Source organism: Melitaea cinxia, chromosome 29 (assembly GCF_905220565.1).
Source record: "Melitaea cinxia chromosome 29, ilMelCinx1.1, whole genome shotgun sequence".
Taxonomy (NCBI): domain Eukaryota; kingdom Metazoa; phylum Arthropoda; class Insecta; order Lepidoptera; family Nymphalidae; genus Melitaea; species Melitaea cinxia.
In genome coordinates this window covers 5,929,135-5,947,158 of record NC_059422.1, presented here as the reverse complement: position 1 = coordinate 5,947,158, position 18,024 = coordinate 5,929,135, and the positions used below count along the sequence as shown (strand labels likewise).

Sequence of the window (18,024 nt, the reverse complement as noted above, 5' to 3'; positions counted from 1 at the left end):
ACCTATTCACTCGCGACTTAAAGATCCCCAGGTCATAGCTTTCAGGAAACACAGACGCTGGTAGAGAGTTCCATTCTTTGGCCGTACGGATCAAGAATGTACTAGCGAATCGCTTAGTGCGTATAGGGGGAATGTCAACCATATAAGGGTGACGAAACGCAGAGCGTCTGGTTGTACGATGATGGAAGGGGGAGGGAGGAATCAGGTCATGGAGTTCTTGCGCACACTCTCCGAAGTGTATCCGATAAAAAACCGACAGGCCGGCCACCCTACGCCGATGATGTAAGCTTTGCAGCTTTTTGGCAACCAGTGCATCGTCACCGATGAGCCTCCTGGCTCGTCTCTCAATTGATTCAAGAAGCTCCAGCTGGTACTTGGCTGAACCATCCCAAAGATGAGAGCAGTACTCCATGCATGATCGAACTTGTGCTTGATATAAATTCAGAAGCTGTTCCGGAGTGAAGTACCGTCTCACCTTCGAGAGGACGCCCAGTTTTTTGGCAGCTGTTTGAGCTTTTGCCTCTATGTACGAGCCAAAATTGAGGGTGGATGTTAGAGTAACGCCAAGAAGCTCCAGGTGGTCGGATATGGGCACGGGCACACCTCGGAAAGAGGGAGTCAGTTGGAAAGGACTCCGTTTTGCCGAGAAGAGACACGCCTGGGTCTTAGAGGCGTTGAACTTGACCAGATTTGCGTCACCCCAATCAGAGACGGCGTTAAGGGACAAGTTCAGACGCTGAATCATGGCTTCCCTCAGCGACTGGATCTCAGACCCACTCGCTCGTGCGTCGGACATGTAACGCTCGACAACGGTGCTGTCATCTGCATACCCAAAGGTCCCGGGTTTGAGCAGGTCGTTGATGTGCAGCAAGAATAGCGTTGCCGAGAGTACAGACCCCTGAGGGACCCCGGCATTGATGACCAAACGATCGGACTCGCAACCGTCTATAACCACGCGAATTGATCGATCCCTCAGGAAGTCAGATATCCAAACACAGAGAGAAGCGGGTAGGCCGTATGAGGGAAGTTTGCTAATAAGGCTATCGTGCCAGACCCTGTCAAATGCCTTCGAGATGTCGAGCGAGACCGCTATGGCTTCGCCGTGTTTCTCGATAGCCTCACTCCAAATGTGTGTGGCATACGCGAGAAGATCACCCGTGGACCGCTTGCGGCGAAAACCGAACTGTCGGTCGCTAAGAAGATCGTTCTCCTCAAGGTGTGCCAGGAGCCGATTATTCAGTATACGTTCCATACTCTTACAGAGTATGGACGTTATGGAAATAGGTCTGTAGTTGACAGGGTCAGCTCGACTGCCCTTTTTGGGCACAGGCTGCACGTTAGCTTGCTTCCAGGCTTTCGGCACTTGTCCTGTCGCTAGAGAGAGACGAAACAGACGTGTCAGGATTGGAGACAACTCAGGTGCGCAAGTTTTAAGTACTATGGCAGGTATTCCGTCAGGACCACCAGCTTTGTTCACGTCCAGATTGCGCAAGGTTTTAAGGACCTCTTTTTGACGAATTCGGACTTCAGACATAGACGTCTCGCATCGAATCGAAGAAATTGGAGGTGTGGCGCTGCCTGAGTCTAAACATGAGGATTCCGCAAAGAGATTTGCAAATAGGTTTGCCTTCTCCTCTGCGGTGTGGGCTAGTGATCCATCGGGTTTTAGCAGTGGAGGTAGTGAGGGGCGACAGAAGTTCGACTCAACCGACTTAGCCAGGGACCAAAAGGCCTTACTACCAGGTGGGTATGACGAAAGCCTAGTCCCAATTCTGCCAATGTGGTCAAATCGAGCCCTCCGCAGAGCCTTCTTGCAGGACTTGGCAGCTCTATTATAGGCTTTCTTCCTCTGGCTCACGTCTGTTGTCTTGTGGTTACGAGCATCGACCCAGGCCAGGTAAGCAGTGTTCTTTTCTGCTTCAGCACGAGAACAGTCAGAGTTGAACCAGGGTCGAGCTGCCACGGAGGCTGAAGCGTCAGTGAATGGAATGTAATACTCCATTCCCTGACGCAGCACATCAGCCACAGCATTCGCACATGATGAAGGATCATCAGAGGAGAAGCAAATCTGCCGCCACGGGTACGATGCAAAGAAAGAACGCATCTCATCCCAATCTGCTGACTTGTATCGCCATATTCGCCGGGTGCCTTTGGGGCAGGGAAAGGGCGGCGAATAAACGGATACAGACTTCACCAGACAGTGGTCGGAGCTGCCTAAAGGCGATGAGACCGAAACCGAATAGCGGTCAGGATCTGTTGTCAGCAGTAGGTCCAAACAGTTGGCAATATGCGTGTCAACATCGGGTACCCTAGTTGCTTCTCGGACTAACTGGGTGAGATTGAGCGTTGAAGCGAGGTTGCGAATCTCTCTACCAGCGTGGTCAGTGTGCTGGTATGGGAATAGCCACTCTTGGTGGTGGGCGTTAAAGTCTCCCAGCATTACCAATTGAGCAGTAGGATACCGCTGCTGAGCCGCGTCAGCCGCCTCACTAAGGTGTTGCATAAGCCTGGTTGTCTCCACATCTCCGCTGTGTGAACGGTAAACACAGACGTAAAGAATTTTCGCCACTCCTGTATCCACCAAAACCCATAGTTGGAGAAGTTGGGGTCTTCAAGATTACGGAGACGCCGGCAGCATATGTCGTCGCGGGTATATAAGCAAACGCCCGCGCGTGGTTTAAAATTATGCTCCAATGTATATCCCGGGTAACATAAGTATGCCGTGTCAGACGGACTGCCGATCTGCGTCTCCGAGAGGAACAATAGGGCCGGTTTCTCAGTCTCGAGATGGTGGTGGACTGCAACGAGATTGGAGTGCAAACCTCGAATGTTGGAGAGGTGCACTGATAGTGAGAGGGAGTGCAACCGCTGTGCTGCCTTGTTTTTGTACCTCTTAGTCATATATAACGAGTGAAGGAAGGCGAGAAGAAGGCAGTGAAATGAGGCTCCACGCAACTAACCCCCAGACTACCACCGGATCACCGCGCCGGAAAGGGGATTGGACTGGAGACTGCGGGGACGCCCGAGCCCCCCCGGAGATGTCCACCGGGCCCTCTCGTCCGGTCGCCAACCGGCACGATGGCGCATCCCGGGATTTTTCGACAGTTGGCGGGGCAGCCTTTCGTGTGTGGCTAGCACATTAATTGGGCCCCCAACTACCTGCGGTCGGCCAGCGGTGCACCGTGCCTCGGATCCCGCTACCCTCCAATTCCAATCACCACAGCGCAGCGGCACCAGTGCAAGTCAGTCCGGTCAATTCACGCGGAGCAACTATTTCGACCCAACTTCTCAGTCGGCTACACTGATCAACGTACCGAAACACGAAACCGCTTGACGGTACGACTTTGTTCAGTGGGTGGTCGCGAGCCGTCGGCCAGAGCCTACCACCAGTATGTCACCTGATTAGCACCACCCGGGGACCACGTGTAGGGTTTCGCAACGGGGTATACACCTACGGACGAGGGCGACTCAGTCCCCAAACAATTGTCTTAAGGTTCAAAGAAGATTGGGAAAATGGCAGGAAAGACTGGATAACGCAGGTTGAAAATAAGTAGCACCAAAACTAAGCACTTGGTCTGCAATTTCAGCGGTTCATCCAGTTTTTCCCACATTGCCTTAGATGGTGTATCCTTACCAGTCTGCTACGACTTTCGGTACCTCGAGTCATTGATCCAAAACGACGGCAATGTAGACCGTGACGTGAAAAATAGAATAAATGCGGGATGGATGACATGGCGACAGGTCATTGGAACAGCTTGTGATCCACGAATACCCCTTAAACTTAAGGGGAAAATCTACGGAAACGATCATAAGACCTATCGTAATGTATGATTGGGCAACGAAAGTGAGGGATGAAAAAATAGTGCACGCAGCCGAGATGAGAATTTTGAGATGGATGTGTGGAGTGACGAGGAATAATTGGATTAGAAATTAGTATATTAAAAGTAGCACCCCTGACGGAGAAAATGAAGATTAGTAGGTTAGTGTGGTATGTAATGAGAAGGGATGAACGCTGTAGGTATTGGTAAAAGAATGTTAGGGATGAATGTCGAAGGATGAAGAGCGATTGGCAGGCCAACAAAGCGATGAATGGATTGTATGATTGCGGACATGAGAAAGAAAGGAGTGAGCGCTGAAGTGACGAATAACAGAGAGGAGTGGAAGAGAAAAACATGTTGTGCCAACCCTACATAAGTGGGATAAGGACAGGAAGATGATGATGCTTTTAGCTTCTGAAGTCCCCTTAATAAATAAATAAGGTGATGGAAAATAAAACAAGAATGTTAATAAACATATATTAATTGTAACAATTACACATGAAACGTACGATAATATTCATAAAATTGACAAAAATAAATACATTTGGCATATACTTATGATTTAGATATACACGACATATAAACGTGTTATTTTTAAGACAATTAAAATTTTTATAAACAGTAAATATTGTTGTTGTACTCCTTAAGAAACGATATATGGTATAAAAAATTTAAGGAGTGAAATAACGCTAATTTGCCGAACGAGTCACATCATAATGAGAGAAAGAGATAGATATAAATGTCACGGTAATCCTTTTTAAGGAGTAAACTTCAGTCGTGTGTCGGAGTTGACTCACTCACTTTTTAATTTTAAAATGTATCTTGAATAGTTTTACATTTGTTTTTTTTATAATGTAATGTGTAAAATAAACTTATAAATGTTTTGCAATTGTCTGTTTGATAATTGTTGCTTTTAGCGTTGGAATTACAATAAATTCGTCATAACGGTAACATATTACGATATTACACAATTTTTTAGCCATAATTAGACGATATCGTAACGATAATTATAAAAAGTGATTTATAAATACAAACGCCTTATAGACACTACTGAATTAGGGTATTTATCACTATTTGATAACCGAGTCAAACTGCACATATAAGTCACTGATAAGATTTATCAGCAGAAGTTAAGACAGGCTCTTAGGTCTTGTTTCAATTCAACTACAAGTTTTGGATACACAGTTCGCAAATAGAAATATCAGACAGATGTAGTGGAGCTTGATGGTTGAAAAGGAAAAATATATAACAAACTTTTATCCGTTAGATACCGTTTTACGTCAGATAGCTTCATCAGCAACCGAGGAAACAAGCCGTCAATAAGATTAGAATTGTTAATAATAAATAATTTTGATGTCAACAATCGGACCATTGAGAAATAAATACCTATTGTGGTTTGATTGGAATGTAACAAATAAACAAACTATACAAAATATATTAAGGGTGACCTCTTTTGACTTTAAAACTTCTATTACTTCTGAGGAAGAGTAATTTTTAAAAGCTGTCTCTACATTTTGAGAAAAAATTTTCATGATTAACTGAGAATTGGAATCAATGTCATGTCTTTAAGACCAAGTACCTATTATATAAATTCTAAAAAATATATAACTTAATCCTAACAAATGAAAAAAAAAAATCCTATTTTAAGAATCCTATTACAAGTTTACTTTCAAATGTTGTTACTTTCAATGTTGTCGTAGGTGGAAAAGTAGAATTGACTAATTAGAAATGTAATCTGTAATGCGACTACTAACTTTACTGAATAACTCACACTCAATAAATAACGCTAAACATTTACATATAAATAATTAAGTAGCCGCTCATTTAAGTTTAATATTTCATTCAAATTACATTAGCATGAAATGAGTGAATTGAAACATATTTATACATTTTTATCGTATAAATAGAATTACACTTAGGTCCATAGTATACATTTAGTAATATTTTATTTACTTAGGATTTTCATTAATACGTAATTTAGGAACATAAAAAATATATTGAAATAATATACAACTAAGTACTAAATAAAAATTACTATTTTTTTTTATTATAACCATTTTTTTTTAATTATTATAATTCGGACTACATTGATACATTTTAGGGGTTGATGACATTTTTTTTTCATTTCGTAAAGTTGCTACAGTAAAAATATTTTCGTAATAACTTTATATTATTTGTGATGTCAACACATTAAAATACCTACTGAGTACTTACTAATATTTTATCCATATATAAAAATATGTAATTTTATTTTAGTTCAAAATTGTAAAATTTAGATAAAACGATTCCTGATGATGTATAAGAGTTTCAATATGTGTAAAAATAAAAACATATTTAAAAAAAATAACGCATATATATATTTAAAATACAACTAAACAAACAACTTATAAAAACACAACTAACAAAATTCATCAAAACAAAAGACGAATGTACATTTTATACAATTTTCACAATTGTCAATTTTAAGGAATGTCAAGTAAAAAAGAACTTATACAATCAAAAATCCAAATACATTTTATACAATTTTCACAATTGTCAATTTTAAGGAATGTCAAGTAAAAAAGAACTTATACAATCAAAAATCCAAAATGATATTCATTCAAAAACAGAATAAATAAGTCCTAATTTTATTTTATCAGTCGTGTATATGATAATGCCTGAAAAATTATCTTATCTATGAAAAAAAAAGTAATCTATGTGACATAATTTTTTTTCCATATATAGATAAATACTTATTATAACAAATATTAGTACCTAAATTAAAAAGAAAAACTCAGAATATTCGCAAAACTTAAACTCAAATTGAAGGAAAAAAAACTAGTTAATAAAAGCACATAAGTGCAGCACCTGTTTTAAATGACAAGAAAAAAATATTTTAATTAATAAAAATACACGTAAAAGAAAATAATAAATAAACGTATATAATTAATGTTTTAACTGTAATAATATAATAAAGATAATAGCACTATAATACAAGATTATAAAAAAAAAACACAAAGGTGCTTATATACATAATAATTAATAAGTCATAGTACAATGATTTCTGATTTTAAAGATATATTTTAATATAATTTTTAAAATTAAAATAATATAAACAACGGTCAAAATCCTTTTCATTACAACATTTCATTATAAATAAATAAAAATCTATAAAACGAAATAACAGATAATCAATAACGTAGATTTAAAATATTTCTAAATAAAAATATTTCTTCAGGCATTATTCGTTGTGAATCTGTCCACACGTTTTTACTTCTTTTTCTTCATCTGTTTTAGCTTTTTCTTCTCTTCTCTTTTCTTCTCCTTTTCCTTTATAGATTTGTAGAGTTTGTAACCGAAGAATACTGGAAATAAAAATGAATATATTAATAATAATAATCTCAAAAAAGAAAACATTGTGTTTTCACGATGCGTCAATATTCGCGATGAGTCAATATTTTCTTAACGAGAATAGACTACAAAACTTTATTATATGTTCAATTGTCAATTTATAATGTACAAATTTTTGGTTTTTCTGTTTCAGCATCTCTTAATAAGTAGCAGGGCCGAATTTGGAAGTATGAAGGCCCTGGGACGAAAAAAGCTGTCCATAATTTTTGGTCAAAATAAAAAAAAAATCAGTTCAGATATGTAGATATTGTGGATTTTTTTATAATATTGTTTTTCTAGATATTGATCTCAATATTGCTGACCACTACTCTCGTCTCTGATCGAGAAAGTAATATTTAATAATGTAAAATGTCAATTAAAAAAAAAAAAAAACGCAAATATTATTATGACATAAATAAATGTATTTTTTATAGACACAAGGTTGTTTGTGAAAGTAGGCAACTCATATCTGAAAGATATCATCTCTATATTTTATGAAGTTGAAAATATGTCTTATAATTAGTTTGATGGGGTCCAGTTACAAATAATATCATTCGTTAATCACCATCGGGGTTGATAGCTGCTAGACAGTTTAGTTAGTACATACATTCAAAACGGATTATATATGTCTTTTTCATAAGTTTTTGTTTTTAAATATAATTAATAATTATTAAGTTTATTAAGTAGAATCATAATCAGTAGTGATTTCCTGCGATCGGTAGTGACAGTTAGTGATAAGATTTATATTTTTATACCTTAATCTAATATTAGATTTGAATTTCCGTTGATATAAAACAAAATATCATAGTTTAAGTTCTAAGACCACGTATGTCAAAATCAATGACAAAACTGTAGGTATACTCTGATACAGACACAGTTATGTTAACTTTTTTTATTCATTTTACAAGTTTTTTGCCTTTTCCTGATCTTTTGGTTTTCCCGCAAATATTATCAAAATAAAAAATACGGTTTTTTATTCAATTAGGTCGACAAACAAGCGTACGGCTCACCTGATGGTAAGCGATTACCGTAGCTTATAGACGCCTGCAACACCAGAATTATCGCAAACGCGTTGCCGACCTATCCCCAATTTCCCCCAGGGGCTCTAGATACACACAGGTAGGTACACAGGAGGTCGAGGTACTCCCCAGTCAGGCTGCTTCATATTTTGAGCAGGAAATTACCTACTGTGTCCTACCTCAGTAAAAATATAAAAATCTCAGTATATTTTTGTATATTATATTTATTATAAGTTTGTATGTATGTTTGTTACTCAGTCACGACAAAACAACTGAACGGATAGCGATGAAATTTGCCACAGAGGCAGGTTATAATCTGAAATAGAATAAAGCGATTTTTATCCGACAAAATGTACCGTTTCGGTGATAGAGTTCCACGCGAAAGAAGTAACATTGAATAAGTATGAAATAAACAGGTTTCAATATAAAAGTGAAATTCATGTAATGATTTTTGAATACCTTATACTCGAGGCCTATTTAGGCATTTAAATCGTTTAGCATCTACCTTCACACTTTTTTGCTTCAGCCTGTAATATCCCACTACTGGGCCTCTTTCCCCATGTAGGAGAAGGATCAGAGCTTAATCCACCACGCTGCTCCAATGCGGGTTGGCGCTTTGGCGGATATATTCCCTACTATGAGTAACGATCGCTATCAGGTGTACATGGTAACAACCGGGACCGACGGCTTAACGTGCTCTCCGAGGTACGGTGTGGACCCACTAGGACTGCACAAACAACCAGACTACGGCAAACACCTGTATGGCCAATACAAATGTTTGTCACGTGCGGGGATCGAACCCGGAACAGTCAGCACAACAGGTACAATCCATGGCTGTGACCACTGCGCCAAAGCGGCGTCACACTTGGATATGTAAATTTCTGATGCTGAGATTGGAGGACTGAAATTTTAGTAAGAACTAGATAGTTTCGTACCTGCCGCCAATTGTTTTCGTGATTTTATTGATTTAGGTATTTAAGATTTTCTTTAAAAAAAAAAGATCAACCAATTTGGTGCAGTCATTCAGATATTCGAGTATATACATTTTGGTGATACATTTTATTATATAGGTAAAATCTTATAGCCAGTGTTACCGACAAGTCCCAACAAACATTTTTGTCATATAATCAAACAATTATATGACTTTGAGTCTTATTAAAGTTATATTACAGTATTTTTTTAACTCTACGTCATGTTATGGTGCATTATGTGTCCAAATAGACGTATAGATTTTTTGTCGTATAACATTGTCGTATAGACGTTATTTCGACATTTCTTTACAATCGTCATATAATAGCGTCTATGAAGACATCTATAAAACTTACATATACAACTTTTCGTCGTGTAAACGTTTTCGTAGTGTAAACGTCATAATACTATTAATTTTGTCATATAATTACCTTTTAAACATCTGCTAAACGAATAGTAATTGTTTACACGTAGTACTTGTAACCATTATATATAAGTCGAATAAGTGTACTAGTGTACTAGTGTAACTTGTATACATCCTAAAGTATTACAAAAATGATAATGACCACGGCCATTTCAAATGTGCGCATATCATTTCGATGAAGTCCATCTTCGATAAAAACTTATCAACATCCACATAAATATGGATCATAATTGTGGGGTATATCTAAAAAAAAAGTATTATTCAGACTTAACTAAGTTATATGTCTCGTAAATTCTTCTGTTCTGAAAATATAAATTATTTGAAATAAGTTAGCTAGGCGTTTATTATTTTATTATTGATCCCTAAATCAACTGTCATGGCGTACACATTTAAAATATGTACGCAGTATATACGTCGGGAAGTTATATAGTTGTCATATAACGCAGTCACTTAATAAATTATTAATAAAAATATACGAAAACATTAAAATTTTAAAAGCGCATGAAAAATTTGTTACAAAGTTACCTCACATTAATCAGTAAATTTGATTGCACAATGGTTTGTAACTGATGAAATGGTTTTATCACCTCAACAAAGTAAAAAATACAATATTTTAACTCAGCTGTCAAAAAAACTGCCATATTCAATTAGTGTGTGTTATGTTTATAATCTGTTACAATTTTTCATTCGTTCAATATAAAAGTATCATCTTTAAATGACAATAATACAACGAATACGTTAGATAAACGTCACATTGTGTGCCATTACTCGACACGAAGTCGAATACACGCCGCGACAGCTATCATTACATGACATGTAGTCAAATCGCCAACGTGTATATGACTCCTATGCGACTATATAGGTATTTATATGACTGTTACACGAAACTCTTAGCGCCTTAAGTTGAATAAAATGGGCCCTAATGCCGTCGAGTAAACGTTCTAATGTCGTTTATACGATTATACTAAATAACATTAAGTTGTCACCAAAACGTCTACTCAACGTCGTAAATGTTTGTTGGGGTTAGCGCTGATAAATTAGTGTCATTGTTTATATATTATATGGACGTCTAGTGACCTTTGATAGTATGATAGTTTACATGATAGTTATGATTTGACATTTATATTATGTCATGCATAATATAATAGCCATTCTGGTGCAGTGGAGTGAGAAGCTGCTATAGTTCGAACCGTCTCGAGTGGGATTCCAACTCGGAGTAGCTATTTACATTAATACAAATATTTATTTTTATTCTGGATGTATGTCCTTGTACGTCATACATTTTTCTGAAACAATTCATATGATAAAATTCCGTTTGAATATCATATCTAAATTCAATATCTATGGAAGTGGAACCAGAAGTCATCTAATTACTAGTTGTAAGACTGACCATTAGTTATGCAAAAAATAGCACAGATTATATTCCTTACACAATATTAAAAAAAAAATTAGAATGGCAACACCGTTCAACATTTTGAATATAAACGCGAACCAACCTAAATTTTAAATAAATATTTCTCATAACCAAAATAATAAAAAAAAACTTTGTTGTTTCAAAAACACGTGAATCGTCAAATTAAAATATATTCGTTTTAATTAATAAATTATAGTTAAAAGTGAAGCTACCACTGATAAGTTTAGTAATAATAAAACGTACCAATAATCACGATGAGCACAAAAACACCGGCTCCAATATAATACATTTGAGTGACAATCTCATTCTGTATCGCCTCTTCTAAGCCACTGAAGTTTATTGGCGCATCTTTCAATTTCGTTGCCAATTTCTTTACTAATAAATCTTTTAATTGTCCAGTAAATTCAGCCTTCATATCTTCCGGCATGTTATTATACTTCTCAAGAATATCTTGCAGTTTGCTTTGTATTTCTCCCGATTCTTGATTATCTGTTGCAGTAGCCGCCATGTTTTTTAGAAGAGACATTACGTCGACATTTTTCATAGATTTTACAACTTGATCTTTTATCATACTCCCGATGTCCATATTCGAATTTGATTGATCGATGTCCATTTTGTTCTTTTGCGCGGGAAAATAAAATTATTTTTTTTAAATTGAAATTACTATTATACATTAGAAAATTATATTATTTTTTGTTTATTTTAAATGTTATTGTAAATAAAATATTATTTATGTCAATTCAGATACTAAAGTTATTTTATACTTTAACTTGAACGATAGAAAAAAAAGTTATAGTTACCTATAGGTATAACCCTCTTTATCGAAATTGACTTGACAGCTGATAATAAAAATTAAAAAAAAAATCAGTTTATCAGTAAATAAATATAACTTACCGCACGTTACTACACCTTTAGATAAACTAATGAAGTCGAAGGCGATTATTATTTATCTTCGTATATGCAACATAATTTCAACTGCCCAATCGCGTGTTGTGATGGCGATATCGACTGTCATATCATAGCAATGAGCTGTACCGTTTTGATAAAGTTTATCTTAGTTTTATAAACGCTTAAGTTTGGATGTATGTTTGTAGCTCAATCGCGACAGAACTTCTCAACGAATTGAAATTAAATTTGGCACAGACATAGAGGCAGCTGATGGTAAGTGGTTAACGGACGCTATAGATATTGTATGTTTTTCTCGAATACAAAAATTAAGTTATTAAGTAAAATTTATTTATTAGTAAATTAATAAGTATTTTTTTTTAGCAAATGAAAAAAAATGACTTTTTATACAACTAGGTTGGCAAACAAGCGTGCTAGATTCCACAACAACAAGCCTATATAGTTTTTCACGTAGACTAGGGACTTCCAAACAAAACTTGTTTGTATTATAATAAAATTTGATATTAAATATTGAACAGATTCGCTGGACCGACGATCTACATAAGATTATCGGTGTAGGCTGGATGAAGATTGTAAAGAACCGGAATATCTGGCGCAAACTTGGGAGGCTTAATTATGTCCAGCAGCGGACTGCAATAGGCTAAACTGAGACTGCCAGAACCATTACCGTCCGAATTTAATCGCACTTGTTTTTAATTATAAAAACCAATACATTATTTACTTTCCATGAACTCAAGTAATGCGTTATCTGTTATCAATAAATTATTTACTCGACCGTTTTAATTACGATATGTAAGTGACACGTCGATAATCAGATATATAACAATAATTATATATACCAATTATACACCTATATAATATATAATTATACTTTTAATGGGACCATCTCAAAATCGCTACACCTAGAAAAAAATTATGAGGTGACACACAAGGAAACACAATTAAATTGAGAACCTCCATTTTGAAATCGGTCAAAAATGATTATTATTAATGTTACTAGCTGACCCCGTGAACGTTGTTTTGCCATATACGTTATTAAATCCTTTACCCCCCCCCCCCTATAAATAGGGGTGCGAAAAATAGATGTTGGGCGATTCTCAGCCCTACCCGATATGCACACAAAATTTCATAAAAATCGGTCCAGCTGTTTCGGAGGAGTATTGTGGCTATCACTGTTACACGTGAATGTTATACATATATATATATATATATATATATATATATATATATATATATATATATATATATATATTAGTGGTGGGGAGGAACAGGGTGTGAAGCCCCTCACCCACCATAGAAAAGGGAGGATCCTCCGACTAGGTGGGTGTAGTGTTTGGTGGGCTACTGTCCAAACGATTGTTGTCGGGTTCTTGTATATACACTAAATTGCTCTGATAACGGTTGTGGTCTGGGCGTTTATGTGTATTTCCAAACTCTAGACTGTATTCCCGTTCTAGTGAGAACTGTTGTTCGTGAGGCACTTTAACCGACTTCCAAAAAAGGAGGAGGTTCTCAATTGGATTGGAACTCCGAAACTATGAACATTTATGGACTTTTAAAAAGCTCCTTAAAGACGTGAAAATTTCCTATAAAAAATTAACTCCCTTCTATCTTTATTATTTATAATTTTAATTTAAAACTGAAAATAGCTCCCCACCCCCCGCCCCGAGTCAAGATAGAAGAATACTCTGAAGAAGATAAATCTTCAGAAAATTTAAGAATAGACTGTGTACATCTTTTAATTATAACCTCTTTTGAATCATAAAAAAAAAAATGAATTTAATGCAATCTCAATAAATAATGTCATTTAGCTATAAGTGATATAATTTAATATAAAATTAGAGTTTAATACAAGTAGTTCTACATTGTAATCAACAGATTAAAACATTTGTAGATAACCCTCCAAATATTTTCGAATTGATTCCACTTTACAGATAAACTTTTAAAAACATTCAATACGAAGTAATGAAAACTGAATATTACTATTTAGTATTTACATTAACTTGTTTTAAAATACTTTTTGTTTCATAAATTTCTTCCTCTGACTTATTTTGGTTATCTTCTAAACTGGCTAAACATATGCTAACTGTTCTTTTGTTGACTTAGAGTTGATTTATATATATGATAATGTGTGGGCTTAAAGGTGCTGTATTTTATTATATTGAAATAAATAGCCTTTTTTACCAGACTTCAAATATAGGGGAAAATTTTGAATTCGGCTGTATTTTTATACAAGTTCCTCAGGACTTTTGATTGGACCGACCGACTTCGATGATTTTTTATAATCGAAAGGTGGTGCGTGTCATGTGATGCCATTTAAATTTAAGCGAGATCTGAAAAGAACTTTTTGTGTAATCTCTAATAATGCGTATTTACTTGACCATTTTTGGTCGCTCATTACTTTTTTGCGATCCAGGAAAGGACGCCCGAGCACACAAACTGCGAAATATCAACTGTCAAGTTGCGCGCGACAAACCGTTCACGGCACCGTGATACGGCACGACGCCGTGAAATGTTACGGTTCGACGCCGTCACCGTAAAAAGCCACGGCGCTGTGCCGTGTTACGGCGACGGCGTAGTGCCAGCGACGTGCCGTTTTACGCCGACGGCGCTGTGTCGTGGACATGGGGCCGGGCCCTTACACCTCATAATTTTATTGGATTGGTCGATTTTAATGATTCTTTTTTTAACGATAGCTGTTGCTTGTCGCATAGTCCCATTTAAATTAATTTTGACGACACGTTGGCGCAGCGGTCACAATACTGACTGTTACGCTGGCGGTCGCGGGTTCGATCCCCGCTCACGATAAGATATTTGTATTGGCCATATAGATGTTTGTCGTGGTCTGGGCGTTTGTGCTTGTGTATTGTGTGTGTTTCCGGACCCCCGACACAGGAGAAAATCCTACTGGGGGCCGTTGAAAGTGAAGCGTTAAAAAAATTCATCGAGATCTGATGAATACTTTTTCAGTCATCTTTGATAACGCGTATTTACTTGACTATTTTTTCGCCTACATACGTTGTGTAACTTGTAATTGAAGCCAGTTTTTTTTCGTTTGCGAGCAAACACAATTATTGAAGAGTAAGCAAGTATAGTCTGTTATCTTGCGGAGTTTTCTTTGTAGAGAATCTATAGTATCTTCACAATAACAATTTTTTATATCAATGAATTATTATTTATAAATATTGTATGCCTATTATTATTTAATCGATTAACTGTTGAGTTTCTTGCCGATTGTTTTCAGTTTCACATTCCTAATAATATTAAACGTGAATGTAAGTTTGTTTGTTACGCTTTCACGCGAAAACTACTCAACCAATCATCATGAAACTTCGTACACATACTCTTGGAGGTATTAGAAGTAGGTAACATAGAATACTTTTTATTAAAAAAAATTCAATGCGTGCGAAGCTGCAGGTAAAAGCTAGTAATCTATAATTGTTTCATAATTATAATTTGTAAATCGACGATTCAGAAGTGCTTTTGAAGCCTACTTAAAAAGAGTAATTTTTTATTTTAATTGTATTATTTGTAGTAACGATTCAAAGGCGATATTAAAGCCTAATCGAATTAAGATACATTTAATATTTATCACAAATATCTTACGATGGTCTTTCGAAAATTAAAATGGCGTTAAAATGTAGTACTCAATCTAAATATGATTAAAAACTTACATATAATTAGGAAGATTAAAGACGCGAATACAATAGCTAAGTAGGTGCCGCTTCCTTGACCGCCGAAGAACTGAGGTACATCACCTGCTAGCATACTTCTCAAGCTCTGCTTCGTCTCCTCATCCATTTCAGCGTTTTCCAGCATTTCTAGCAAATCCTTTGTTGTTGGGACATAATTCGGATCGTCATTTTGCAATAAAAATTCGTAATCTTTCTGATTTTCGACATTTTCTGTTATAATATTAGCCATATTGTCAGCATTGTCCGCCATTATATCAGAATTGTGTACGGATGGATGTCTTAGGTCTAAGTGGTCGGGTTATCAAGTGGACGACGTATAATCGACGCGTGGATATCCACGTTGGTTTATTTGATTGGTTTAATTTATGAGTGTCAGCGTTTTAATACTGCAGTATGCCATCAACTTTATGTATAATTTTTCTGTACATTATTTTTAGTGCAATAAAGTATATATATATATATATATATTTATATTTTTTAGGGTTTAAATTGGCAATGAATGAAATATAAGTAATATTTTGGAAGAATTTTGTACAAACAAATACAACTATACTGGAATAAGCTGTGAGTCCCACGGCTGGACAAGTCTCCTATATCTATAGTATATCATCAACAGTTAAATCGCTGCAGTATATAGAGGTGCAAGTTGGTGATTAGTTCTAAAACCACAGTAGTAATCGTTATCAAGAGGTTATGATAATGATCGAAGTAAACTGCTTTAGAAGATCCCTGAGTCACAGGATATGGGTATCCTCGGACCAGGGATCTATACTTCAAAACAGACGACAATGTTTATGCTAATAGAAATGGGTGCTTTAGGGAAGGCAATCGATTCAATGATCACTTATATATCTTGAATCCAACCTAGCACACGTTACACGTAATATCTATAGTATATACTAATATTATAAAGCTGAAAATTTTGCTTCTTGTTTTTTTTTAAACGCGCTAATCTCAGGAACTACTGATTCGAATTGAAAAATTTCTTTTGTGTTGGATAGTCCACTTACCGAGGAAGGCTAGGCTATATGAACGCGAAAGCGCAGGACAAAGTTAGTAATAAGAGTGTTGACTATTCGCGGCTTTTTTGTGCGATTTTCATTTTATTTAATTAAATTACTATAATATAACAATAACATAATCTAATATATAAAATTGTCGTTTCGCGGTGTCTGTAGTCAAACTCCTCCGAAACGGCATGACCGATTCTCATGAAATTTTGTGTGCATATTGGGTAGGTTTGAGAATCGAACAACATCTATTTCTCATACCCCTAAGTTATAAGGGAGGGGGGGGGAGGATTAAGGGGGCTTATAGCATATATAGCAAAACAACGTTTGCGGGATCAGCTAGTATAAAAATAATATAATATAAAATAACTACAGATATTTTAATTTGTAAAGTTTATGGGTAGTCTGGAGTTTTTGTTATAGCGCCAATTCTCTTCCTTTTAATTTTCTTTATATTAAAAATATACGGATATAAACCAGAATATTTTTGTTTCTATTGGAGTGCAATAAGTAAAAAAAAAAAAAAAAAAAAACAAAATCCTACGATTTGGACCACACAACCTATTGATAAAATGTAAACACCTGTTTCAATAAGCACTAAAATGTGTTAATTTTTTTTCTTTTAATATAAAACAAATTATTTAATATGCCATAAAAAATAACTAACAAACTAAAAGACAGCAGTCTTGTTACAGGTGATTGTTAATAGGGGAATCTATACATCATCACAACATTCGAAAAAAAAAAATGAAGATAGGCTTTACACAACTGCTAGCGGTATCGCGGAAGTGCAACCGCGTCCCCATGATTCCGCCGGGGCGTGTCGAAGGAACACCCAAGAGGTTTTAGTCCGTGCAAATCGGACATACCCTCCAGCTCCCCCGGACTGGAGGCATCCGTTAGGGATTTCCTTAGGGTAAAAAAAACTTTGTCTTTACATGCATAATATTGTTATTAAGCTACTGTCTGATTCTTTTTTTATTTTATTGAAATCTGTATTTTGTTGGTTCAAACATATATTATTTATTTTATAAAATTGCTAAAAGTAAAAGTAAATCCTTAAAATAAATAATTATTTCTATTAAATGGTTTTTGGTATAGTATTTAAATAATATACTTTTTGATTGAAATTTATTGATATCTTCTTAAAGATGTTTTAAAAGATGAGGTAAAAATTAGATGGATGGAATTGGATGATGGATTAAAAAGTGTTAAAATGACAATGTTCGAGTTCAAGATTCTACGAAATGATTAGCATTCTAAAGTTTTATATCATATGAGATCATATGACTGTGCTACCATGATTTAGTAGATAATAAACAAAATATAGAAAAAATATAAAAATTATTAGAAACATTAGAAAGTTGAGTCTAATTAGCTTTCAAATGTAGTATCAAGTC

At 35.7% G+C, this 18,024-nt stretch overlaps 1 protein-coding gene across 2 annotated transcripts; it reads right to left on the bottom strand.

Moving 5' to 3' along the window:
* Positions 1 to 6,911: 6,911 nt before the first annotated feature.
* Positions 6,912 to 15,901, bottom strand: LOC123667925. Of its 2 annotated transcripts, XM_045601754.1 has the most exons (3): positions 11,908 to 11,935; positions 11,257 to 11,632; positions 6,912 to 7,162 (listed from the first exon to the last, which is right to left on the bottom strand). In XM_045601754.1, the coding sequence occupies exons 2-3, from the start codon at positions 11,624 to 11,626 to the stop codon at positions 7,068 to 7,070; spliced, it is 465 nt and encodes a 154-aa protein (XP_045457710.1). In that variant the 5' UTR covers positions 11,627 to 11,632; positions 11,908 to 11,935; the 3' UTR covers positions 6,912 to 7,067. The 2 variants fall into 2 exon arrangements, with proteins under 2 accessions (XP_045457710.1, XP_045457711.1); XM_045601755.1 differs by lacking the exons at positions 11,257 to 11,632; positions 11,908 to 11,935 and adding an exon at positions 15,594 to 15,901.
* Between the last annotated feature and the right edge of the window lie 2,123 nt (positions 15,902 to 18,024).